This window comes from Ranitomeya imitator, chromosome 9, assembly GCF_032444005.1.
Source record: "Ranitomeya imitator isolate aRanImi1 chromosome 9, aRanImi1.pri, whole genome shotgun sequence".
Taxonomy (NCBI): Eukaryota; Metazoa; Chordata; class Amphibia; order Anura; family Dendrobatidae; genus Ranitomeya; species Ranitomeya imitator.
Window position 1 is genome coordinate 41739540 of NC_091290.1, and position 27505 is coordinate 41767044.

Below are 27505 nucleotides of genomic sequence, written 5' to 3' on the forward strand. Positions count from 1 at the left end.
GTGACGTCATTATCTAAAAAAAATCCACTCCTTCTAGTGTCACTGCCATAATGTCCCGGGCTGTCCGGGATCAGTATGACCGGAGGTATCACGTGACCGACACCCGCACTAATCCGAAGGGATTTACAGAGTACAAGGTCATTGCTGAAGTAAGTGACAAAGCGGCATAATGGGGGTGTGCGGAGATGGAGAGCACCGCGGGGGGGCGCTGTATGTCTGCTCTGGGGAGATCCTGTGCTCATGCGCTATGGCACTGATCCTGGAGAAGTGGTGACTGACTGCTGACATCCTGTGACCGCTGCCTGCTGTCACTTCTGGCAGGTCTCCTGTGCAGAGAAAAGTTTCCATGTAAAGTCTCCACTCGTAGGTATGTCACGGGACCATGTTTTTTGGATAAAAAAAAGAAAATTGCAAGGGGAAAAATCGAGGAACAACGCAGAACGGCACAATGTATGAGGGCGCAACGCAGAGCGGCACAATGTATGAGGGCACAACGCAGAGAGGCACAATGTATGAGGGCACAACGCAGAGAGGCACAATGTATGAGGGCACAACGCAGAGAGGCACAATGTATGAGGGCACAATGTATGAGGGCACAACGCAGAGAGGCACAATGTATGAGGGCACAACGCAGAGAGGCACAATGTATGAGGGCACAACGCAGAGAGGCACAATGTATGAGGGCACAACGCAGAGAGGCACAATGTATGAGGGCACAACGCAGAGAGGCACAATGTATGAGGGCACAACGCAGAGCGGCACAATGTATGAGGGCACAATGTATGAGGGCACAACGCAGAGCAGCACAATGTATGAGGGCACAACGCAGAGCAGCACAATGTATGAGGGCGCAACGCAGAGCGGCACAATGTATGAGGGCGCAACGCAGAGCGGCACAATGTATGAGGGCACAACGCAGAGCAGCACAATGTATGAGGGCACAACGCAGAGCAGCACAATGTATGAGGGCACAACGCAGAGCGGCACAATGTATGAGGGTGCAACACAGAGCGGCACAATGTATGAGGGCGCAACGCAGAGCAGCACAATGTATGAGGGCGCAACGCAGAGATGCACAATGTATGAGGGCACAATGTATGAGGGCGCAACGCAGAGCGGCACAATGTATGAGGGCACAACGCAGAGCGGCACAATGTATGAGGGTGCAACACAGAGCGGCACAATGTATGAGGGCGCAACGCAGAGAGGCACAATGTATGAGGGGGCAACGCAGAGCGGTACAATGTATGAGGGCACAACGCAGAGCGGCACAATGTATGAGGGGGCAACGCAGAGCGGTACAATGTATGAGGGCGCAACGCAGAGAGGCACAATGTATGAGGGGGCAACGCAGAGCGGTACAATGTATGAGGGCACAACGCAGAGCGGCACAATGTATGAGGGCACAACGCAGAGAGGCACAATGTATGAGGGCGCAACGCAGAGCGGCACAATGTATGAGGGCACAACGCAGAGCAGCACAATGTATGAGGGCACAATGTATGAGGGCACAACGCAGAGCGGCACAATGTATGAGGGTGCAACACAGAGCGGCACAATGTATGAGGGCACAACGCAGAGCGGTACAATGTATGAGGGCACAACGCAGAGAGGTACAATGTATGAGGGCGCAACGCAGAGCGGCACAATGTATGAGGGCACAACGCAGAGCAGCACAATGTATGAGGGCACAATGTATGAGGGCACAACGCAGAGCGGCACAATGTATGAGGGTGCAACACAGAGCGGCACAATGTATGAGGGCACAACGCAGAGCGGTACAATGTATGAGGGCACAACGCAGAGAGGTACAATGTATGAGGGCGCAACGCAGAGCGGCACAATGTATGAGGGCACAACGCAGAGCAGCACAATGTATGAGGGCACAATGTATGAGGGCACAACGCAGAGCGGCACAATGTATGAGGGTGCAACACAGAGCGGCACAATGTATGAGGGCGCAACGCAGAGAGGCACAATGTATGAGGGGGCAACGCAGAGCGGTACAATGTATGAGGGCACAACGCAGAGCGGCACAATGTATGTGGGCACAACGCAGAGCGGCACAATGTATGAGGGCACAACGCAGAGAGGTACAAAGTATGAGGGCACAATGCAGAGCGGCACAATGTATGAGGGCACAACGCAGAGAGGTACAATGTATGAGGGCACAACACAGAGAGGTACAATGTATGAGGGCACAACGCAGAGAAGCACAATGTATGAGGGCACAACGCAGAGCGGTACAATGTATGAGGGCACAACGCAGAGAGGTACAATGTATGAGGGGGCAACGCAGAGCTGTACAATGTATGAGGGCACAACACAGAGAAGCACAATGTATGAGGGCGCAATGCAGAGCCGCACAATTTATGAGGGCACAATATACGAGGGCGCAACGCAGAGCATCACAATGTATAAGGGCACAACGCAGGACGGCACAATGTATGAGGGCGCAACGCAGAACAGCACAATGTATGAGGGCGCATACAGGACGGCATAATGTATGAGGGGGCAATGCAGAGCGGCACAATGTATGAGGGCGCAACACAGGACGGCATAATGTATGAGGGGGCAATGCAGAGGGGCACAATACATGAGGGCGCAATGCAGAGAGCAGTACAATGTATGAGGGCTCAACGCAGAGCAGTGCAATGTATGAGGGCTCAACGCAGAGCAGCAGAATGTATGAGGGCGCAACGCAGAGCAGCAGAATGTATGAGGGCGCAACGCAGAGCAGTACAATGTATGAGGGCTCAACGCAGAGCAGCAGAATGTATGAGGGCGCAACGCAGAGCAGCACAATTTGAGGGCGCATTGCAGGACGGCACAATGTATGAGGGCCCAACGTACGATGTGACAACGCATGATGGCACAACGTATGTGGGCACAGCGCAGAGCAGCACAATTTATGAGGGCACAATGCAGAGCGGCACATCGAAGGACGTCACAATGTATGAGTTCGCAACGCAGAGAAGCACAATGTATGATGGCGCAACGCAGAGCGGCACAATGTATGAGTTCGCAACGCAGAGAAGCACAATGTATGAGGGCGCAACACAGAGCTGCACAATGTATGAGGGCACAGCGCAGAGCGGCAAAACGCGGGACTCACAACGCAGTGCGGCGCAAAGCAGAGCAGCAGAATGTATGAGGGTGCAACGCAGAGCAGCACAGTTTATGAGGGCGCAACGCAGGACGGCACAATGTATGAGGGCACAACGTACGATGTGACAATGCATGATGGCACAACGTATGAGGGCACAGTGCAGAGCAGCACAATTTATGAGGGCACAGTGCAGAGCGGCACAATGTATGAGGGCACAACGCAGAGCGGCACAATGTATGAGGGTGCAACGCAGAGAAGCACAATGTATGAGGGCGCAACGAGCAGCACAATGTATGAGGGCACAACGTATGAGGGCACAGCTCAGAGCAGCACAATTTATGAGGGCACAATGCAGAGCGGCACAACGCAGGACGGCACAATGTATGAGGGCGCAACGCAGGACGGCACAATGTATAAGGGCGCAATGCAGGACGGCACAATATAAGGGCGCAACGTAGAGCGGCACAATGTATGAGGGCGCAACGCAGAGCGGCACAATGTATGAGGGCGCAACGCAAGACAGCACAATGTATGAGGGCGCAACGCAAGACAGCACAATGTATGAGGGCGCAACGCAGAGCGGCACAATGTATGAGGGCGCAACGCAGAGCGGCACAATGTACGATGTGACAACGCATGATGGCACAACGTATGAGGACACAGCGCAGAGCAGTACAATGTATGAGGGCATAATGCAGAGTGACACAACGCAGGACAGCAGAACGCAGGACGGCACAACGCAGAGCAGCACAATGTATGAGGGCACAACGCAGGATGGTACAATGTATGAGGGCACAGCGGAGGACTGCACGATGGCACAATGTATGAGGGCACCACGTACGACGTGATAACACAGGACGGCCCAACGTATGACGACACCTCTGGCTCTGTTTTCCGTAGACTGCAATGTTTACAAAAAAAAGATTAAACTTTCTTCCTTTTTTTTTAATTGATGAAAAAGCGTAGCAGAAGGCTTGTTTTGTGTTTTATATAAAAATCAGATCAAAACGGTTGTGTGTCAGACGGAGACCCATTTGACATGTTTTTACCATCATAATTTGTAGAAGTGCAAGCTTAACTATATGTTTACTTTATTTTTGCTTACAAACGGAAGTCAACCACAAAAACGTGATGTGAGACAGGGCTTATTCCACTTCTTTTCCCACAACGGAACAAACAGAGTTTCTGAGAACAGCGGCCATTACTATATTTATATACAGTTGAGTGTCCGTTCCTTCACTGTACAGGTGTGATCGTGTGAGTCTTCATCTGCACTGCACCAATTATCAAATAATAAATACAGGAATTTGTCAATGTACTTTTTCTATCAGAAAATGAGAATTAGATCCTACTATAGAGCTTCATGGTGACTCAGTGGTTAGCACTGCAGCATTGGGGTCCTGGACTGAAATCCCACCAAGGACAACATGTGCAAGGAGTTTGTATGTTCTCCCTGTGTTTGCGTAGATTTCCTCCGGGTTCTCTGGTTTTCTCCCATATTTGTGGGGTTTATGTCACCTTTGTATTGTCGGGTGACATCAAGCCCACAGGTTAGTAATGGAGAGGCGTCTATAAGACACCTATCCATTAGTAGCACCATAGTGATACTGTATAAAAAAAACAGACCCAGAATTAAGTCATTTATTTGAAATAATGACACAGACTCCTTTAATGAATCTTAATTAAACCACACTCACCGAACGCCTAATCCACTGACGCCAATGTCTCCTGCAGCAAAAATAAAATAATAAACCACAATACACCTCACCTGTCCGCAGAGAAGATAATCCATAAGGTCCCAACGATGATCCTGATCACTTTGACAGGACAGCCGTCGATACAGTGACAGGAGGTGATCGCTCCTGCAGTGTATAGCACTGAGCTGCTGTGAGAAAGTTCTCACGCAGCGGTGCCGTAAGTGAGAGCATCGGAGCTGATCAGCTGATAAACGCCTGTGAACTCTCTCACAGCAGCTCAGTGATACACTGCGGGAGCGATTACCTCCTGTCAGTTTATCGCCAGCAGCTGGGTAGAGCGGTCACATCTCCCGATGTGACTGTAAAACATGTGAGATTGCCTTGGGACACTCGGGATTACGTGGATTATGGCAGACAGGTGAGCATATGTTGGTTTATTATTTTCTCTAGGAGACAAGGCTGACTAGGTGTCAGGGATTTGGTGTTAGGTGAGTGTAATGATTTTTTATTTTTATGTAAATGTCTAAGTAATTATTTAACTTTTTTTTTTAAACTGTGATCACGGTCACCGTCAGATGATACTATGTCTCCTTTCAGTGGCACCTGCTGTCACTGTTATAATTGACAGCAGACGTAGCCCGATGAGAGCAGTAGTCTCATCAGCCCACGCCTGCTCACCTGCGGTAAGCTTTTTTTTGCAGGTCACCGCTGCGGGTCACAGTCATAGCTACAGGGTCACGCTGACATCTGACAGTGTGACCCTGCATCACTCTGACTGATGGTAACATATACCGGCGGTAGCGTTACCGAGGGTCGCAGTCACAGCTGCGGGGTCACGTTGACATCTGCCAGCACTCTGACCGATTGTCTTACCGGCAGTAGCGTTACCGCCAATGAGAACCTTCATGCCGGTGTTTTCCAAGCTGTCACACAGATGACAGTGTGGGAAACATCATTGGAAGCCGGTAAAACGCAAAACAAAAACTACGCAAATATTTTTATTCCTGCGTTTTTGCTGCAAATTTGACTGACTCAATTGAAGTCAATGGGTGAAAAACGCTGCAGAAACTCACAAAGAATTGACATGCTGCAGAAAAAAGCGTACTGCAAATACTTAAGGAAAATTACTGATCATGTGCACAAAACTTCAGGATTGTCATTGGATTAGCTTGCATAAGGATTTCATAGCATTTTTGGTCTATTTCCTTGTGGAAAAAACGCGCTGTGTGCACATAGCCTTGGGGTACGCTCACATCTGCATATATAAAGTAGCTGAGATGCTCAGCATAAGTTGGAGAGCGTCAGGTGAGTGTCGTGCTTTTTTTCCCCTTACCTAGCATCCGTATACAATGCGTTTTTAACATCCACTTTTACATACAGGAATTCTGTCATTTCAAGCTACTTTTCTAAGTAATAAAGCAATCTTATACATATATACAGTAGATAGATGATGGTAACAAATGTGAGTGACATATATAATTGCCGTGCATGTGTAGCTTACTGTACATATATTTAGCTAATAAATAAAAGAAATAAATGGCGTAAGGTTCCTCTATTTTTTTAATATCCAGCTGAGGGAAAGCAGACAGCTGTGAGCTGGTATTATTATTCTGGGAAGAGGCCAGTATCCATGAAGCTTCCAGGCTATTAATAAAAGCTCACAGCTGTCTGCTTGGCCTTTACTGGATATTAAAAAAGGGGGGACCCTTCCCACCCCCTAAAAAAATAAAAATGACCTGGCTTTCCCCCATTATTTTTAATAACCAGCAAAGACTAAGCAGACAGCTGTGGGCTGATATTAAAGGGAACCTATCAGTCGGGTTGTGCTGAGTAACCTACAAACAGTGACAGGGCCGCACCGTTATACTGATGAAAATGATACCTTGGCCGATTAAATCCGTCTTGTATTTTTATTATCAGTTTTGAGTTAATGATATACTTGTGCCCCAGGGAGGGCCTGTGGGGGGGTCTTCACTCATCCCAATTCCCTAAAGGGAATGTGTCATCAGAATGTAACCTATTGTTAAAATCTGTTATTTATGTCAAATGTAGTTTTTCTTTTTCATATCACAATCTGTATAAAAAAAAAAAAAAAAACTGAAATCTTGCAGTTTTCATGCTGCCCACCAGACCTAAATCTAGGCTCGTATTTTTTTTTTTCCGTAAAACACACATGGACCTTTAGCAGCAGTAGACTGACTCTGACCATACTAGTGGTGTTGAAGTATGTGATCAGCATGCTCTCATTAATTACCGTCATTGTGAAGGGAGGGGGAGCAGGTGAGCTGTGACATTGCCTATTGTGAATAGTGGATTTTGTGCTATGTTCTGTATTATTATGGTGTTTCCTGTAACTAGAATCCTGTCAGTGATGATAACGAGACTGCTGGAAAGTTTTCCATTAAAAAACCCTGCGCTTAGTAACCCGATATTTACCCTGGTTACAAGTGAACACATCGCTGGATCGGCGTCACACACGCCGATCCAGCGATGACAGCGGGTGATCAGCGACCAAGAAAAGGTCCTGATCATTCCCCAACGACCAACAATCTCCCAGCAGGATCCTGATCGTTGGTCGCTGTCACACATAACGAGATCGTTAGCGGGATCGTTGCTACTTCACCAAAAGCGTGACGTTGCAACGATATCCTTAATGATATCGTTATGTGTAAGGTACCTTTACCATTTGTTATCTTTCCTGAGACTTTAAAATTGATAACCACCGTATATATATTTGTACAAGGGATACCCATCAAAGTAAACAATGTCTTATCATTAGACCTCCTCGGTTTACCAACTAAGTGGCCCACCAAGCCACAGTTTGTGATTGCTGGCCTCACTGCAGAATGATTAAAAAAAAATAATTGGTGAAATAAACTGAGCTTTTCTGGCTAATTATCATGATCCTTATTCGTTTTTTTTTCCTCTATTTGTCCATATTATATATATTTCTTTTGTTTTATTTTCCACAGTTTATATCAAAGAAGAACCCTCAGGATGTTAAAGAGGTACTTATTTTTCAGTTATATACATGACTGTTGACTTAAAGTGGTATTGGCATCTTCATAAATTGATATTCTCGGATAGTGCTTGTAAATACAGCACATTTTTACAATTTACCGTTTAGTAAAACATTCCGCCGTTCTTGAGATATTAAAGGGGTTGTCCTAGTAGTGGATCTAAATGTCCTGCCCTGTTACAATAATAAAGCTGATACTTGCCTCCTGTGCCGGCACGGTTCCAGCAGTGTCGGCACTCGTGGTCCCGGGACTCTCGTGCGGTTGTGTAACACGTGATGCCTGGCGCCCAATCAGAGCTGGCGTCACTGTCTCCGCCTCCTTCTGTCCAATTGAACATGAAGAGGAAGTCCGGGCTGCAACTGATCTCTGACTTCTTCTTCATATCAATTCATATGAAGGTGGGGACCACGTGTTATGCAAGCGCACAAGATCCCCAGGACCAGAAGTGCCGGCACCGCTGGAACGGCACCGGCTTGGAAGGTGAGTATAGGCTTTTTCATTTTATTGTGGCCAAACATTTAGAGCGAGAAGAAGTTGTTCTAGTAGTGAGCAACCCCTTTAACATTTTTCTTTTTGTTAACAGCTTGTTGCCTCGGAGACCGACCACCACTGCAGAACATGCTCAGTGCTTACAAGTTCTTTGCTATTCAGCTTGCAAGCACTGTTTTTCAAGCTTCGGAGAGCGCTTTGTCGTTTTAATTCCGACCAGCTTTGGCACAGTGCTCACAATCTGGAAAGCAGCAGGGTGCTAGGTACTAGTTGTGCTTCATAGGGACATTTTTGAAAAATGTGTCGAAAAGTGTGTTTGGCAAAGTGGAGATGTAAGATGCATGAGACGTGATCTCAGTATAAGGTAAGTCTGCCAAGAGGTGGCGTATGGAAGAGGTTTACCATGTAGTGTCATCACTTTGGTTCCGGTTTTTGCACGTCCGGTCTAGTTTATGCTGATTAATCAGAACTAGAGCACGTTCACACGTCCAGTGATCATCCGTTACAACCGATCCAGCTGCAATCAACAGTGTAGTTTTCCAGACACAACTTTTTTTGTCCAGCTAAAAAAAAAAATGATTTCAACTAAATCTATGGGAAACCGGATCTGATAATGGGCCGTCTGTTTTTCTTTTATTTGAAAAGATCCGTTTTTTGCCTCCTGGATCAGATTCAAATGGAAGAAAAACTAATGTATAGTTAGCAGATCCGGCTCCCATCGACTTCAATGTAAAAAAAATAAAAAGGATTCAGTTGTAAATCTTTTTTTTTTTAAGCTGGACAATAAGTCCAACTTTATAGTTAACAGATTTGCTGCTGGATCCGTTCTAACGGATGATTACGGCACATTTGAACGGAGCCTTATTCATTCTGCCCTCACTGTCTTTTAGATTGTAGTTTGGAAACGCTACAGTGACTTCAAGAAACTTCATGGAGAACTCTCGTACACTCACAGAAATCTCTTCCAGCGCACGCAGGAATTCCCTCCATTTCCCCGGGCTCAGGTGTTTGGTAAGTCCTATGCTATGTGCACAAGTCGTCTTTTAGATGTCGGCGAGTTTCTGCTTCAGGAATTTGTCAGCGATCGTTGTTTTGTCGCTGTTCTTGCAGCGGTCTACCACTGCGCGGCCTTCGCTCTATACTGTTAAAAGGATATTCCAAGATTCTATCCCAATATGTAGTAGGTGTAATAATAATAATAATAATATTAGTAAATGCCTCCAATTAGAAATGTAGTATAGTTCTCCTGATTTGCTATGTCTCTTTCCTCATGATGTGCAGCATTGCAAGACCTTAGGTATCCATGGTTATGACCACTGATATAGTGACAGTTCTCTAGTTGCTAATTGTCATAACCATGGATACCTAAGGTCCTGCAATGCCAGCACATGAGAAGATGGACATAGCGAATCAGAAGAACTATATTACATTTCTTATTGAAGGTACTGTATTTGCAAATATTATTATCATCTCTTCTACATATTGGGATAGGATCTTGGGAGACGGGAATACTCCTTTAACTATAGAGAGCTGGAGACATCCTAGCGGAAGCTACCTGAAGCATGAGCATGCCACTTCTTTTAACCATTTCAGTGGTTTTTGGGGTTTCTTTTCAGATGGATTCTGTCTGTAATCCTCCTGAATTAGCCCCTGTGTGTATATGGCCATAGTGAGAAATCTCCATTCATTAAAGGGGTTTCCAGTTTATGAAAACCCCAATTCCACGGTTACAGTTTGTAGTACAAAAAAAACAGCAAAACTTCTTTACTCTGCCTCCCCAGATCCATCGTTGAGTATTCTGTTGATGTTTGTTGCGTTGACGAAGCTGCAGCCAATCGCTGAGTTCAGTAGCTCTGCGCATGCACACTGCACCCATCACTATGGTCATTGATTGGCTGCAGTGATGTCGACAGTAGAGGCTAGTGGAGACAAGCGTAGAAGTTCTTGCTACAAGTGTGGTTTATTGGGATTCGGCATCAAGCAAAAGACAAATGTCAGTCAACGTTTTGGCCAACTGGGGGTCTTTCTCCAGGACCTCTGTATGTGTCTTTGTTGGGTGTATAGGGTTGTGTGCAGCCCTATGTTTAGTTCTGAAGGTGGATCTTTCCTTTACATTGATCCACCTACCTAATAGACTGTGTTTTGAAAACCTACAATTTTCAACCAATTTTCTCGTAAATATGTCAAATTATGCCTTTATTCTTCTGAGCATTCAATTATATGCACATTGCGTGCGTAGTACGAGAGCTCCGTTTTCAGCTGCCGCGCTCCTTCTCCCGTCAGTTTCACAATTTTCACAGGACTTACAGGTCACTTGTCACATAAAAATCCCATGAAATCATTTTAAAGAGTAATGATTTCATTTTTTTATCATCATTTTGTCCCACATGGAAAATTCTGAAAAATTTGGAAATCGCTTTACTAGGAATTTTTTTAAATATATGTTAATAAAATAGCATGCATGTGGCTTCCACACCCCTGATTGTCCAGAATTTCCCTCTCTTATGTCGGACCGTACTCCTTTGGAGTACAGCTGATGGCAGTGATGGGTCAGCGCCTGTGTCCTTCCCTTACTGTCCTGCTTATCAGAACTATCTCCTGCAGCCGTTTATCCCAAGTGTTAGGAAGACCCAGGTGCTGACCCTGTCACTGCCATCATCTGTACTCCAAATTCTGGGAATGTGGACTGGGGAAAATTGGGGGTTTGGTGCCACTTAAATGCAACTTTATTTTTACTGCAATGAAGACCAAGCCCCCAGTAAAGTTGATTTGCAAAGTTTCATAAACTCTGTGATAAACTAATACATTTATACTTTTGTGTGTGACATGATCTACTTTGGCGTTCACATATTCCAGGACGTTTCGAGGCTCCTGTTATAGAGGAACGCAGGCAAGCTGCAGAAGACATGCTGAGGTTCACGGTGAACATCGTAGCCCTAAACAATAGTCCTCAACTAAAGGAGTTCTTCAGGGTAAGATGTATAAGTATAGCTTAAAGGGGTCATCCAGCACCTCTCAGCTGTGCATCGGAGGTGAGCAGTGCCAACATTACAACCCCACACATCAGCCGTGCCTGATACATGCTGATCATGCTCGTGTCTTGGCAGGTAAATGGGGTCATAATGTTATTGACACCTCTCACTTCCCATGCAAAAGTCAGCGCAGCCCTTTAAATCAGGAGTGGCCGTTTTTGCTAACTGTTTGTGTGGTGTTGTGTTGTCCTGTCACCAGACGGGAGACGTTACCCTGCGATCGGATGGCCCGGACTCTGCAGATACAGTGGTGCTGCCTCCGCCGTTAATCCCAGAACCAGTCAGGAGCTCTTCTACAGAATTAAAAGAAGAGGTGGATGGCTCTGATGAGATGGAGACACTAGTGCTGCCTGAAGTCCAGGATGCCATCAATAGCAGCGGCAAGTGTGCACTATTGGCGGGTGTAGGTGTCCTCCATATCAGATCAGTGAGGGTCCGACACCTGGCACCCACACTGATGAATCGCTCTCAGCTGTGGCTTCAGCCAGATGTTACGGGAGCAGCACTGCGCAGATTCATTCATTGTTAATTCGGCCACTATCAGGTACGTCAGGACAGCTCTAGGGATGAGCGGACCCGCGGACAGTCAGGTTCTGGTACCAGAACTTCATCCGAACTTAAATCTGACACCACTGGAATGTATGGGGACCCGAACTTCGGAGCTGGAAAATTTTCTCTCTGTCTTTCTCTCTGCCTGTCTCGCTGTCTGCCTGTCTCTCTGTGTGCCTGTCTCTTCATTTGTCTCTCTCTCTGTTTCTCTGTCTCTTTCACTCCTGTGTCTGTTTCTGTGTCTCTCGCTCTCTCTCTCTGTCTGCCTGTCTCTCTCTCTCTCTCTCTCTCTGTGTATTCCTTTCTTTCTCTGTCTCTCTCTGTCTATCTGCTTGTCTCTATGTGACTCTCTCTCTGTCTGCCTCTCTCTATGTCTGTTTGTCTGCCTGTCTCTGTGTGTGTCTCTCTTTCTCTGTCTTTCTTTCTCGGTCTCTACCTCACTGTCTCTCTGTCTGTATGCCTGTCTCTCTGTATGCCTCTCTGTCTGTATGCCTGTCTCTCTGTATGCCTCTCTGTCTGTATGCCTGTCTCTCTGTATGCCTCTCTGTCTGTATGCCTGTCTCTCTTTTTCTTTCTCAGTCTCTTTCTGTATGCCTCTCTGTCTACCTGTCTATGTGTCTATCTTTCTTTGTGTCTCTGTGTTTCTCTCTCTCTGTCTTTGTGTCTCTCTCTCCCTCTGTCGGTCTTCTGTGTGTGTCTCTCCCTCTGTCAGTCTCTCTCTGTCTGCCTGTATGTGTGTATATGTCTCTCTCTCTCTGTCTTTCTCTCCCTCTGTCTCTCTCTCCCTCTGTCGGTCTTCTGTCTGTGTCTCTCTCTCCCTCTGTCAGTCTCTCTCTGTGTCTCTCTCTGTCTGCCTGTATGTGTGTGTATGTCTCTCTTCCTCTGTCTCTCTCTCCCTCTGTCTTTCTCTCTCTCTGTCGGTCTCTGTCTGTCTCTTTTGCCCTGGAACTCCAAACATTAAAACTGACGTCCGGGAGGAGTCCGTGACTGGAGTTCAGCTCGGACACTAAGTGTCTGGTATGAACCCCGAATTTTTAAGTTCAGGTCCGCTCATCTTAATCAGATCCTGTATACAATACTGTATGTCTGGAGGATCCCTTTAATTGGTTCTTATGACTGCATAAAGCCCGTCCTGGACGTATAATGCAGTCACTGGTGCCTGCCTGGTTACTCTACAGTCTTTAGAGTTGTATTTAGTAACGAGCAGTATGAAAAACTAAATTTATTTAAATATTAGAAACTTTGTATAACTTTTCATTAAACTTTTATTTGCTGAAACTTTAATACCCTTTTAAGATATTGATCCTTTCTCTACTTTTGGTAACAGATGTGGGTCCTGAATTAGGGACTCTAATAACTCCGAATGTCATACTAGGGTGTATCAAAATGGATTTGTTTGAAACTGAAGCATCCTGATAATGTAGAGCGGGTTTTTGTATTTTACTTATTTTTAGCAGAACCAAGTCAGTTCGATTTACTGTTTGATCTCGGTGAAGACCTATGCCAAATATTGGAGGAAGAGACCGCAAATCCTACTCCAGCTCCAAAAACCTTGGCTCCCAACGACTTGGCGCTTTTTGACCCTTGCTATGCCGAAGGTACATGTCTTCCTCTTATTACTGCTATTGTTGTTATCTGTTCTGAATGGTAAGCCATTTTTTTAGCACAGTCTTTTATTATTGGGAGTTTCTAGCCAGTATTAGTCTATTACGTAACAGGAAGGGGCCGGACAGATGGCGTCCCGGAATACACAAGGCAAAACTGCGTAACCCGGGGTATGAGAATGAGTGAAGGAATGAAGATTTCAGACTTGGGGCTCGATCAAATATTAATTTTCTCGGATAGAAAAAAAAGCTTCTCCATATTTTCCAGTTTAACAATTTAGCTCGCCCTTCCCCCCCCCAGCTGTTTACATTAGCCCATCGTCGCCCCATAATCGCATCGCGGTAGGTTGATGGGGCACATGGTGGTAGTGCCGATAGCTGCTGGTAAAAGCGGATGCTAGCCAGGGCTGTGGAGTCGGAGCCCATTTTGGTGGATTTAGATTTGGTGTCATGGAAATTGAGGAGTCAGGGGTTTGGCTTACCGACTCCACAGTCCTGATGCTAGCTATGTAATACAGTTCATGGCCTAAATTCACAAAGATTTTACTCCAGAAAGCCAGCATAAACAAAAACTTTAAAAAAACTGAGGCTGTGACAAAATTTTGTGACTTTTGGTGTTTTCACTAGATTTTTGCTCCGGTCTGACAAAGTGCGTGAAGCTGGAGTTGGATGGGGGGCATGGCGACCCCTGTTTGTCAAAGTTGTGGTGAGGCACAATCCATTTTTCACCTTGCCTTCTTCATTAAGGCCATGTTCACACAGTGCGTTTTTTACTGCGGAACCGCAGCGGTATTGCCGCTGTGGTTCCGCAGCAGTTTTCCATGCAGGGTACATAACAATGTAACCCTATGGAAAACAGTCACTGCTGTGCACATGGTCCGTAATTTCGTTTAAAAAGCCGCGCAGAATAGCTGCGGCAAAAAAGAAGGAGCATGTCACTTCTTTTTCCTGAACCGCAGCGGTTCTGCACCCATAGACCTCCATTGTGAGGTCAAAATCGCAGTAAAACCCGCAGATCAAAAATATGTCTGCGGGTTTTACTGCGATTTGATGTGCAGAACCGCTGCAGCAGGAAGTGCGGGGGAGCGGGCGGAAGTGCGTGGGCGGAGTGTGGCTGCCCCCCCGTGCTCCGATCCCGCCCCCCCGTGCTCCGATGCCCACCCCCCGTGCTCCGATGCCCTCCCCCCAGTGCTCCGATGCCCCCCCCGTGCCCTAATCTCCCCCCCTTATACTTACCCGGCGTCCCGGTGTCCGTCCGGCCGTCTTCTCCCTGGGCGCCGCCATCTTGCAAAATGGCGGGCGCATGCGCAGTGCGCCCGCCGAATCTGCCGGCCGGCAGATTCGCTCCAAAGTGCATTTTGATCACTGAGATATAACCTATCTCAGTGATCAAAATAAAAAAATAGTAAATGACACCCCCCCACTTTGTCACCCCCATTGGTAGGGACAATAAAAAAAATTAAGAATTTTTTTTTTTTTTTTTTCACTAAGGTTAGAATAGGGTTAGGGGTAGGGTTAGGGTATTTTCAGCCATTTTAGCCCTAAAAAGCTTCCTAGGAAACACACAGTCTCTGCATAGAAAACTGCATAAAAAAAGGATAAAAAAACGCATCAAAAAAGGACAAAAAAAGGACCAAAAAAAGGACCTGCGTTTTCTGCCAAGAGCTGCAGTTTTTTAAAAAAACTGTCCTGAAAAAAAAAGGATGGAAATCCTGAACGTGTGAACATACCCTAAGAGGCCGGTCTTGATGTATCGGGGCCAATGGGTCTCATTTATGAGAACCGTCAAAAAGAAACACTCTGTTGCTCCTAGTAACCAATCAAAGCTCTGCTTTCATTTCTGAAACCTCTTTTGTAAAATGAAAGCTACGCCGTGACTGGTTGCTATTGGCAACAAAGCATTTCTTTATTAGACTGTTTTGATAAATCTGGCCCGAGTTGTGTAAAAATAGGCAATTTTTTGGTTTGTTTTGCTGGCACCTCTCCCGAAATTACATTTAAGTTTGTTCCTCAGATGTCCTATTCCATTCTCCAGACCACTGCAGCCAATCACAGGCCTCAATGGAGAGGTGACTAAATACCGGGACGTCATCTCTTCCTGTCCTGGTGGAGACCGTCGGATTGTACGCCTTCTTTTATTTTTTCAGAACCACCCCTCCATTTTTTTTATTTTAAGTTTTGGAAGTAGTGGACACCCCCTTTAAAACTATATGACTGTACACTAGGGTTAATTCTTTGAAGCGCTGCATCCTTATATACCGTTCCTTGTGATTGTATCTGTAGACGGTGCGCTGTCGGAGACAGAGTCCTCTCTGAACCTGCTGTCGGTGCGGTGCAATGAAGAGGAGCTCGCACCCGCCATGCTTTTCGGGGAAGAAGATGGGGCATCGTACCTCTCACAAGCTACCGCTGAAGTCCAGGAGGCGATGGGCAGAGAGTCATCTGGAGACTACGCAGAAGCATTCCGGCTCTTCAGAAACGCTGTGGACATCTTGTTAAAAGGAGTGAAAGGTGACTGTGGATAAGACGCCATTCAGACAGCCATGATTTTTCTCGTATAAAAAAAAAAAAGTTTCTTTGATTTTCATCAGTGTTTTGCATCAGATTTTCTTCAAAGTTTGGTCAGTGATGGTAAAAACTGACTGGGTTTCATCACTTTTTTTTTTTTTTTGCCTGGAGGTTTCTTCAGTGTTCCCTTCCAGTCATTAAAAAATGGACAAGCACGCACATGGCATCTGAGCGCTATCTAAATTTGTATGTTGGTTTTTTTTCACGCACCATTAGACTTGTATGGGTAATTTTGATCCATGACTTTGATCAAAATCGACCATGTTCTCATGTCCGACCTCTCCCAGACTAAAAAAACAGCCATAGACTATAATGGGCACCAGTTCTATCCATGAAAAACACCGTTACAACTCGTACGTGAAAAAGCGACGTCTGAATGAGGCCTTATTGGTATAAGGAGCAAAGTAATCTATAATGGTCAGCCTGTAATGGAAGCTTGTACAAATGAAACCTAGAGATGTAGGAACCCACGAGCCTAAAGATGGCGTACACCTTAGGCCTCATTCAGAGGTCATTTCTCCTTCGCCTCATTGGGGGACACAGACCATGGGTGTTATGCTGCTGCCACCAGGAGGCTGACACTAAGTAATACAAAGAAAAAGTTAGCTCCTCCCCTGCAGTATACACCCTCCTGCTGGCTCCCAGATAACCAGTTCTTGCTTAGTGTCCGTAGGAGGCACACGGACGGGTCTGCTATTCAGACCCAAAGAACTCTTTTTTACCGTTTTTTACTTTTTACTACGGTCGAATGGGGCGACGGATTCTTTCATGTTCCGATCTCCTCGAACCATCAACAGGCGAGCACGGGAGTTTTACCTCTCCGTATCCTCTCCTGCGACGTGGGAAGCCACTGCCTGAGCTGATTTTAGGGGCGACGGGCCCCTTCAAGGGCACCAATCTCCCCCCTCCCTTATCAGACGAGCACTGGAGTGTCACCTTCAGTATCCTCTTCTGCAGCCAGGCCTATTGCCGGACATTCAGCCCTGCCCACCAGGTTTTACCCTCGGCTGTACAGAGGCACCTTCCAGCGTGGCGTCCGAGCAGCCCCCACTGCATCACCACTAAAAAAGCGGATGATGGAAGGAGGCAGACGGTTCCTCTCCACCCCTCTTCTGCAGGGATGGTGGATGGAGGCTCCCCAACCCTGCAGTCCCATCTACCCGGGCAGCTCTGACCTACAGCATCTGCCAATATTGGGGTAAGTGCTGAGATTTCATTCTTTCCGGCGGTCAGAGGAGGGCTCCATAGCGGCAGGGTCTCCACAGAACTTCGCGGCCCTTTTCCCTCTCCCTGCGGGTGCGCGCCGGCCGAAGCCATAAATTTAGTCCCGGCTTCGGCCCTGTTTAGGCCGCATCCCGGGAAGCCCCGCCCACCGCCGACATCCTTCTAGCGGCTCCGCCCCCCTATTCAGGCGCTTCTCGTTCCAGACGAGATCTCGGCGGCCATCTTCCTCCTCCTCCATTGCGGTCACTATTTCTCTGGAGGGGGCTGCGGCCAGCGGTTTTTCAGCGCTATTCCAGACGGGGGACTCAGAATCTGAGTAAGGGAATCGCCCAATACCTCCCCCCCCCCCCCCCCCCCGGCACGCATCCCGGCAGCTTTAAGAGCTTTCCTGTTTTTTATATACTTAAGGCTGCAATCTCTGGTGCTCCTGCAACTACAGAGTATATAGTACAGTGTGCAGGCTTGCAAACAGAGAGCTGTGAGTTCCCAGCAACGAAAGTTACTTTTTAACCTCTGGTCTCATGACTCATTCCCTGGTATTTGATACTCTGCCCAGTAGTCGCTGGGCCCACAGGTGCATCCTCAGCTTTCCATGCCTTTTTATTAAACCCAGGACCAGCATTCCCTGGTCTTAAGGCCATGTTCACACGATCCTTTTTTTCATGCGGAATTGCCGCGATTTTCCCGCTGCGGCTCCGCAGCTGTTTTCCATGCAGGGTACATTACATTGTACCCTATGGAAAACAGGAACTGCTGTGCCCACAATGCGGAAAATAAAAAAAAAAACCGCGCTGAATAGCTGCGGGAAAAAAGAAGTACCATGTCACTTCTTTTTTCGGAGCCGCAGCGGTTCTGCACCCATTGACCTCCATTGTGAGGTCAAACCCGCAGTAAAACCCGCAGATGAAAAAAATATCTGCGGGTTTTACTGCGGTTTGTGGTGCCGAACCGCTGCAGCAGGAAGTGCGGGGAAGCGGGCGGAAGTGCGTGGGCGGAGTGTGGCTGCCCCCCGTGCTCCGATCCCGCCCCCCCGTGCTCCAATCCCACCGCCCCGTGCTCCGATGCCCCCACCCAGTGCTCCGATGCCCCCCCCCCGTGCCCTAATCTCCCCCCCTTATACTTACCCGGCGTCCCGGTGTCCGTCCGGCCGTCTTCTCCCTGGGCGCAGCCATCTTGCAAAATGGCGGGCGCATGCGCAGTGCGCCCGCCGAATCGGCCGGCAGATTCGTTCCAAAGTGCATTTTGATCACTGAGATATAACCTATCTCAGTGATAAAAAAAAAAAAAAATAGTAAATGACCCCCCCCCCCCCCCTTTGTCACCCCCATAGGTAGGGACAATAAAAAAAAATTAAGAATTTTTTTTTTTTTTTCCACTAAGGTTAGAGTAGGGGTAGGGGTAGGGGTAGGGTTAGGGTATTTTCAGCCATTTTAACTGCATAGAAAACTGCATAAAAAAAGGATCAAAAAAAGGATCAAAAAACGCATAAAAAAAGGACCAAAAAAAGGACCTGCGTTTTCTGCCAAGAGCTGCAGTTTTTTAAAAAACAGTCCTGAAAAAAAAAGGATGGAAATCAGGAACGTGTGAACATACCCTAAGGGTCCCCTATTTTTAAAAGGGTCACTTCCCCAGCATTCTCTGCTCTGCCAGAAGCCGGTCTCCCTTTCCTTAGTACTTAATCAGGCCAGTATGCATGACAAGTATGCCCTCGTCTTAAAGACACATGACCAGCATCCCTGGTCTTAAAGACGCATGACCAGCATTCTTGTTCTTAAAGGCACATTACCAGCTTTGCTGGTCTTAAAGGCACTTGTCCAACATTCCTCTGCCCTGGTCTTAAAGGTACATGACCAGTATTCCTGGTCTTAAAGGCACGTGACCAGCATCCCCTGGTCTTAAAGACACGTGACCAGTATACCCTGGTCTTAAAGGCACGTGTCCAGTATACCCTGGTCTTAAAGGCACATGACCAGTATGCCCTGGTCTTAAAGGCACATGTCCAGTATCCCCTGGTTTTAAACGCAATAACCAGTATGCCCTGGTCTTAAAGGCACATGACTAGTACGTCCTGGTTTTCAAGGCACATGACCAGTATGCCCTGGTCTTAAAGGCACATGTCCAGTATGCCCTGGCTTTTAAAGGCACATGACCAGTATGCCCTGGTCTTAAAGGTACACGACCAGTATGCCCTGGTCTTTAAGGCACGTGACCATTATGCCCTGGACTTAAAGGCTCAGGACCAGTACGCCCTGGTCTTAAACGCAGATGACCAGCATACCCTGGTTTTAAGGGCACATGACCATTATCTCCTGGACTTAAAGGTACATGACTAGTATGTCCTGGTTCTTAAGGGCTTATGACCAGTAGGCCCTGGTTCTTGAAGGCACTTGTCCAGCATGCCCTGCTTTTAAAGGCACATGAACAGTATGTCTTCTTACTAAAGGCACAAGACCAGTATTCCCTGGTCTTAAAGGCTCATGACCAGTAACCCCTAGTCTTAAAGGCGCATGACCAGTATTTACTGGTCTTAAGGGCACATCATCTATCCTAAGCTGGTCACCCTAACTGAGGTCTGGAGCACTCAACATGCTCCCTCTCCTACAATGGGAGCCGTCGGCTAGCAGGGGCCGCAAGTATTCTAGAAAAACGTACAGGTTCTAGAAAATCTCCATCAACAATTTGACGGGTGATGCACTGGACAGAGACCTCTAGGTAGGATACCATACCTGGTCGGAATTTTATGGACGACGGGTCCCTTAAAGGGCTCCGATTTCCCCCCACACCTTCAACAAACGAGCACACGGAGTGTCGCCTCCATGTATCTTCTGCATCCAGGTCTATCGCCACAACCTGCCCTGTCCACTCGGAAACCTCAATTCTGGGGATGTACTGAGGCACACATTTGTGGCGTCCCAACAAGGAGGGTTTCGCCCCTTTGTATCAGATGCAAGAAAGCGGACGATTCCTCTCCACGTCCCTGTTAAGAAGATGGTGGATCGAGGTTTTTTCCTTATTTTCTTCTCTGCACGACGATGGCAGAGACCTGCTGGTTACAGTCCCGCATTCTGCCACTTGGCAGACTCTCCGAGCAGAATTTCTTGTGATATTCCTACCAGTATCCTAGCCGGTGTATCATCAATTAAGATTCCACAGACGGTCGGATAGCAAATCTAGTTCATTCCTTCTTGTGGTTTCGGGTTCAGCGCTCTACCCTTCCTTAGCCGCCACATGGGTTGCTTGTCCAAAGGGAGGGAATGAAAGTCTCCGGGTCCCAGACCTTAACTACTTCGTTCCACAGTATAGCTGGCCTATCAAATCTTCTGAGCGGGAGACTAGCAAGGGATCGTATCTCTTCTTCAGACTCAACCAGCAGTGGAAGCATTGGCCAGGACAGTCTAGATCTAAGGGATCTTGGTTCCAAAATGGAGGGAATGAAAAGTATCTCCATTCCTGGACCCCAAACTTCTAACAACCTTTGACAGGGCCCTTTCTTTTTTCGGATGGAGTTCCTCCGCTCAGCCATTACTTCAACAGAAAAACGTGTTTTTTTTCTGGCATCCATCGACATTCGGGATTCTTACCCTCACATACCTATCTCTCCTCCCTACTATAATCTCTTCGCCTTTCCATTCGCGAACAGCACTTTCACGACCTGGCCCTTCGGCCTGGCTACCACACCAGAGTGGTCGCAAGGGTCATGACTGTTGTCATGTGCTTCTTGCACCTTAGAAGCATGGTCGTCCTGCCCTATTTGGTCGACCTTGTAGCCGCTCTCCTAGGACTACGCTGAGTCGTCTATATCACTTGCAATTACCTCTCTATTGGGCTAGCAGCTAAACTTAGACAAGTTTTTTTCCCTCATTCTCAGCCCAGCAGATCCTCTTGAGGATGATCCTGGCCAAGAAGGATGGTTATTCTCTCTCGAGTCTAGGTCGTGGCCCTTCTACAGGGAGCTTGCGCACTTGATCTCTCATTCCCTCGGTTCATTCAATTTGCTAGGAGGGTTCTGAGGGAAAGGACGTCAACGGAAGCAGTTTCCTTCGCTGCGCTCGTTTTCTGCAAGTCAATCAGGCTCTCAAAGGGTAGTCTCTGAGCTCCTTCCTCATCCAGAGCCTTCTCCTGGCCCATTGGCTATTGGGAAATACCATTGCCAGTTTTCTTCTCCCGATCATCTCTCTGTAGATCCGAACGGTACGGCTATTCCTTCAGCAGGTCCTCTGCCTTCTGGCGGGTCTTCAGTTGGATAATGCCTCGGCTGTGCCACAAGTTAGCCATCTAGCAAGTACCCACAGTCTAGCACCATGGCTAAGGTACCTCGCACTCTCTGATGGGCCGAGATCTATCTTCGGTGATCTCAACAGTACATACCCTGGAGTAGAACACTGGGCGGCAGACATATTCAGCCGTCCGGGTTTCTCCTCAAGTGAGTGGGAACTTCACTCGGAAGTCTTCCATCGGACCTGCCTTCACAGGTAGTTCGGATGGCGTCCAAGCTGAACGCCAATGTACTCCAGTTCATGGTTTGGCCTCGCGATCCAAGTCCATCGCAGTGCATGCTCTATTCTTCCATGGTACCAATTTCCATAACCCCTCTTCCACTACATCTGAAATCTTTTCGGAAGCGGGTAGGGCCCCAGTGATCCCGGGATACCCGCACTGACCATGTCAGGTTTTTTGTTTGTTTTTTTCTCGCTTGCGGTACTAGTATTTTTCCGGCTTATTGCGTCAAGCTGGAAATATGGTCTTTCTCGCAGGCCTCAACCTGTAGTTCTTCCCTACCGCGTACCGTTAAATCCGTGGGACCTTAATGGTCCTGGGCATCTTACAGTGGACTCCTTTTTTGATCCGGATAGACTTTTCTATCAGGGAGGGTCTCTCCCCTTCTTTCTCTGCATTCTTGTCCTCCTGATGAGTCTTCAGATCTCGACGCTCTGTTCTTTATGTTTTTTCCTTATTACCATCAAGGCAAGGTTGCCCTCTAGCATCCCCTTCCCTCGTTGCCAAGGGGTATTATATCTCCACTGTTGCAGGGGCATCGTCCTCTCATCTCCTTCGGCTCTAGCCCACAAAGCGGAATAGGTTCTCCATAATCTGGAAGAAGCGAGTGCTCCGAGTGGGTACGTATCGAGGACGACGTCCTTCCAGAGGTTGGACACTTTACTCGGGTTTTTCGATGGTAAGTAGGCTTCCTGACGGTCGCAGGAAGGGTTTAGCCGTTTTTCTTCGGCCATGTTAGCCTGGTGGATTCTTTTCTCCATCCAGGAGTCCTTTCGCGCTAGATGTCAGCCTATCTTCCTGTCTGAAGGCTCTAGGCGCCAGACGTCGGCAAGCACGTCCGCAAGCTTGCGAATTCCTCCAGGCCGCATGCATTCTTGAAGCACTATAATTCACTCACTTCCACAGATGTGAGTCTGGGCAGGTGGACTTTGCAGGCCGCCGGTGGCGCACTTGTAAGTAGCGGCTACACGGCCTGAGGTGATGTTGTCCCCACCCAGGGACTGCTTTGGGACGTCCCATGGTCTGTGTCCCCCAATGAGGCGAAGGAGAAATAGGGATTTTTGTTTACTCACCGTAAAATCCTTTTCTCCGAGCCATTCATTGGGGGACACAGCTCCCACCCTGTTATTAGCTTATGCTTTGTTTTTATATTTTGCTATGTTATACTCTTATATATAATGTGACATGCTTTACGCTTATATGTCGTTATTGATCTCCTACTGCTTTTGCACCGAACTGGTTAGCTGGGAGCCAGCAGGAGGGTGTATACTGCAGGGGAGGAGCTAACTTTTTCTTTGTATTACTTAGTGTCAGCCTCCTGGTGGCAGCAGCATACACCCATGGTCTGTGTCCCCCAATGAATGGCTCGGAGAAAAGGATTTTACGGTGAGTACACAAAAATCCCTATTTTTTCATGTACGTCTTGTATCCATGTTTTTCGCAGATCTACTCTGTACCCTATGTAGTCTATTGGGCTGTTCAAATGTCTGTAGGGTGATTTATTTCGTTATTTTTTTTCACAAAAGATTTAAAAAAAAAGCACTGAGACACATCCATTTTTTGATTTGAGTCACTGATCAGTCCCGCCAATGTAAGTCTACAGGTCTGTGAAAAATTTGGACTGCACCTGAATGGCATCCTAGGTGTATCATAGTCCCCGTTTTTCACTTGACTGTGAGGAAAAGCTTGAAAAACACTCTAAGAAGTTTTTTTTTTTTTGCATTCAAGAAAAATTGACTAAACACTAATCTTAACAACTGACACATGGACCAAAAATAGCTGAAAATCTGATTCACACACTGATTGAAATACATCCGTTTTTTTCACGTATGAGAAAAAACAGACTTCTGAAAGAGGCTTCAGATATCTGTAGGATAAAACACTGCTCGTTATTGCTCCCAATCTCCACATACATGGGTGCACGCATGGTCCCTGCTTATGTCCCTAGAGATCGACGAGTCCGTCTTGTAGATACATGGCATGTAAGAAAGCTGAAGATGAAATAATCTCTAAAAGGGCTAAAGTTAAAGATGACACATTTCCTTTGTATTTTAGGCAAAAAAAAAAAATATTGTGATTTTTTTTTTTTTTTTACATTTTAAAAATTACAAAAGGGTAAATGGGCCGATGCAAATGTTTGGGCACCCTGCATGGTTAGTACCTAGTAGCACCCCCTTTTGCAAGTATCGCATCTTGTAATTGCTTTTTGTAGCCAGACAAGAGTCTTTCAATTCTTGTTTGAGGGATTTTCATCCGTACTTCCTTGGAAAATTCTTCCTGTTCTGTGAGATTCCTGGGTCGTCTTGCATCATCTGCTATTTTGAGGTCTAGCCACAGATTTTCAATGATGTTCAGATCTGGGGACTATGAGGGCCATTGTAAAACCTTCTGCTTGCATCTTTTGAGGTTGTCTATTGTGGATTTTGACGTGTGTTTAGGATCATTATCCATGTGTAGAAGCCATCCTCTTTTCACTTTGAGCTTTTTTAGATTGTGATATGTTTGCGTCAAGAACTTGTTGAAATTTCATTGAATCCATTCTTCCCTCTACCCATGAAATGTTCCCTGTGCCATTGGCTGCAACACGACCTCAAAGCATGATTGATCCACCCCCATGCTTAATGGTTGGCGAGATGTTTTTTTACTGAAATTCTGTGCCCTTATTTCTCCACATTTACTTTTGATCATTGTGACCAAAGAGTTCTATTGTAACCTCATCTGTCCACAGGACTTGTTTCCAAAATGCATCAGGCTTGCCGAGATGTTCTTTTACATACCGCTGATGCTGAATTTTATGGTGAGGACACAGGAGAGTTTTTCTTCTGATGACTCTTCCATGAAGGTCATATTTGTGCAGGTGTCTCTGAACAATAGAACAATGTAACACAATTCCAGAGTCTGCTAAATCTTTCTGAAGATGTTTTACCATGAAGCGGGGGTTATGATTTGCCTCTATAGCCATTCTACAAGCAGCTCTCACTGAAACTTTGCTGGGTCTTCCAGACCTTTTATTGACCTCCACTATTCCTGTTAACTGAGGAAAGGGCAACTTGAAAACGTTTTGCTATCTTTTTATAGCCTTCTCCTGCTTTGTGGACCTTCATTATTTTAATTTTTAGAGTGCTAGGCAGCTGCTGAAAAGAATGGCTGCTGTTTTTTTGGCACAAGGTTAGAGGAGGCTGGGCATTTATAAAGCTGGAAATTTGCATCACGTGGCCTTTCCTAACGGTGATGGTGAACAAACCATAACCCTAACCGGCTAATTAAGGTCGGAAACCTCGGTCAAAAAGTTCTGACCATACAAATCTCCAAGGGTGCCAAACCTTTTGCATTAGCCCCTTTTCCTTTTTGTAATTTTTCAAATGTAAAAGATTAAAATATATATATATTTTTGCCAAAAATACAAAGGAAATGTGTCCTCTTTCACTTTAGACCTTTTAGAGATCATTTACTTTCTTAAATGTTCACAATGACAGTAATTTTGACCAGGGGTGCCCAAACTTTTGCATGCCACTGTACTTAAGATCCCCAATCTTTCTTTGTTTCCATTCATTTGACATTAGATAGTTTAATTCAGATAATACTGCAAAAAAATATTTGGTTTAGTTGATTTTTATCTAATGTGAATGGGTACCGTAAAGGGGTATTCCCATCTCCAAGATCCTATCCCAGTATGTATTAGGTGTAGTATTAATATTAGCAAATACATCAAATTAGAAACGTAGTATAGTTTTCCTGATACGCTCTGTCGCTTACCTCATGTGCAGACATTGCAGTAGCTTAGTTATATAGTGACAGCTAGTTGCTAGTGGTCGTAACCATGGATACATAAGCTACTGCAATGCCTGCACATGGGGTAAGTGACATAGTGTATCAGGAGAACTATACAGCATTTCTAATTTGATATATTTGCTAATAATACTATTATTACACCCACTACATATTGGGATAGGATCTTGGAGATGGGGATACCTTTTTTAAGGCCAATTTTATGTGAGGTTAGTACATTTCAATCCTGTGTCTGATCCTTTGAATGAACAGCATCAGTAGAAGCCATGCGGCTGTTGGTTTGGTGATCAGGGTAGGATTTACACCCGATCATGTAAAATTGACCAAAGCTGTGACAAAACCACCAAAAAAAAAAAAGTTCCCCTTTAAATCCACGCTTATGACACAGTTGTGAGACAGCTCAGTGTCTACCGATGATAAACGCCATTTGCTGTTGGGATGTAAGTGATATTTTTTTATCAAAGGATTTTGTTGGATTCTAGGTCTTTTCTTTCAACTATTTAAAGGGGTTTTCCACTCTTTAGAAAAGTGGTCTTTAACCATTGCCTGTCATGTAAAGTGACAAAATCAGATAACACTCACCCTCCCCGGGTTCAGCGCTGGCGCCCTGCCGCTGCTCTAGTTTGTGTTTTGGTTGCAGCGGTGATGTTACATTGGCCGCTCACATCTCTGCTGCAGCCAATCACTGAGCTCAGTGGCTCATGCTGTCTACTACTGAACTCAGGGATTGGCTGCAGCGGTGATGGGAGCTGCCGACGTGACATCACCGCTGAACCTAAAACGCTGAATCCTGAGCAGCGGCAGGGCGCCGTGCTGTACCCAGACAGGGGTAAGTACTGACTAATTGATATTTTTCGACCGAGTAGATCCCTTCCATGACTTCATTTACATCAGTGTATGACTTCCCTTTTATTTTCTTCTACCAGATGACCACTGTCCGGACCGACGTGATGCTGTGAGGCGCAGAACGGCAGAATATCTTCATCACGCCGAACAAATTTTTCAGGATCACATGGGTGGGAGCATTGAGTGACCCCCATATTTATAAAGCGGGTCCTTGGATCTGGTACAAAAAGTGACCTTTTATTTCAAAGTTTACGACCGCCAAGATGACAATTTTGTGCACTTTCTTTCTGACCTAGAACAAAGGATCTCTTGCTCCGCAGAGGAGTCTAGAACCAAACGCTTTCATTACTTTTTATTTGTTTTTCCCCATTGTCCTCACTGTACAGTCAGAAAATCTCTTGGACATTGCTGCAGATAATGGAAGGTTGCTGAGACTTTATTTTATATTTTTTTTAGCTATTAACATTTGTTTTGCATCATAACTGGAAGACCCTGTTCAAAGTGTCCGATACGGATTGCTAAAAGTACAATATCCAGTTCTTACATTACCCCCGGAGTCGTCTTCTAATCTAATGTTTATGTCACGTAGAGGAATTTATTGTATACTCCTTTCTTGGTACGAGCTGTTGTAACAACGTATCACTGCTTCATTGCAGATGGAAAACGTCTTCATTCCCATTAATCCTGTGTGTCTTGTGATATCTTTGTCTTCCAGGGGGACGTGGTACATTTATTTCTGACTCCCGAATGAATAGCCCAAGTAAATGTCAGGGCGTACAGAGTACATGTGTTTGGTTTTTGCTTGCCCTCTCGGAGCCTTAATCTTTATCATGGGGGTTGTCAGGTTTTCAAGTCTTCGGTTATACAGGGGGACACCATTGTTTGCCTATTAATGATGAGCGAACGTGCTGGGGTGCTAACAGAGTGACTTCGGCGTGCTCGAGAAATATGTTCCAGTCCCCGCGGCTGCGTGTCTCGTAGATGTTAAGCCGCAATACATGTAGGAATTTCCTGTTAGGCTATCCCTGTGTGTGTTGCAGCTCTCAAACGAGACATGCAGCCACGGGGACTGGAACATATT

At 46.3% G+C, this 27505-nt stretch overlaps 1 protein-coding gene across 1 annotated transcript; it reads left to right on the top strand.

Annotated features, from left to right (window-relative positions):
- SNX15 (sorting nexin 15) lies at positions 1-27208 on the top strand. Its single transcript, XM_069739096.1, has 8 exons — positions 1-149; positions 7779-7814; positions 9206-9326; positions 11172-11287; positions 11547-11727; positions 13351-13494; positions 15784-16011; positions 26505-27208. The coding sequence occupies exons 1-8, from the start codon at positions 51-53 to the stop codon at positions 26609-26611; spliced, it is 1032 nt and encodes a 343-aa protein (XP_069595197.1). The 5' UTR covers positions 1-50; the 3' UTR covers positions 26612-27208.
- Positions 27209-27505: the final 297 nt, after the last annotated feature.

Coding starts and splice junctions, on each gene's coding strand:
- SNX15 (XM_069739096.1), top strand. CDS start 51: ATGTCCCGGGCTGTCCGGGATCAGTATGACCGGAGGTATCACGTGACC. Junction 150..7,778: donor AGTACAAGGTCATTGCTGAA/GTAAGTGACAAA, acceptor TATTTTCCACAG/TTTATATCAAAGAAGAACCC. Junction 16,012..26,504: donor CTTGTTAAAAGGAGTGAAAG/GTGACTGTGGAT, acceptor TTCTTCTACCAG/ATGACCACTGTCCGGACCGA.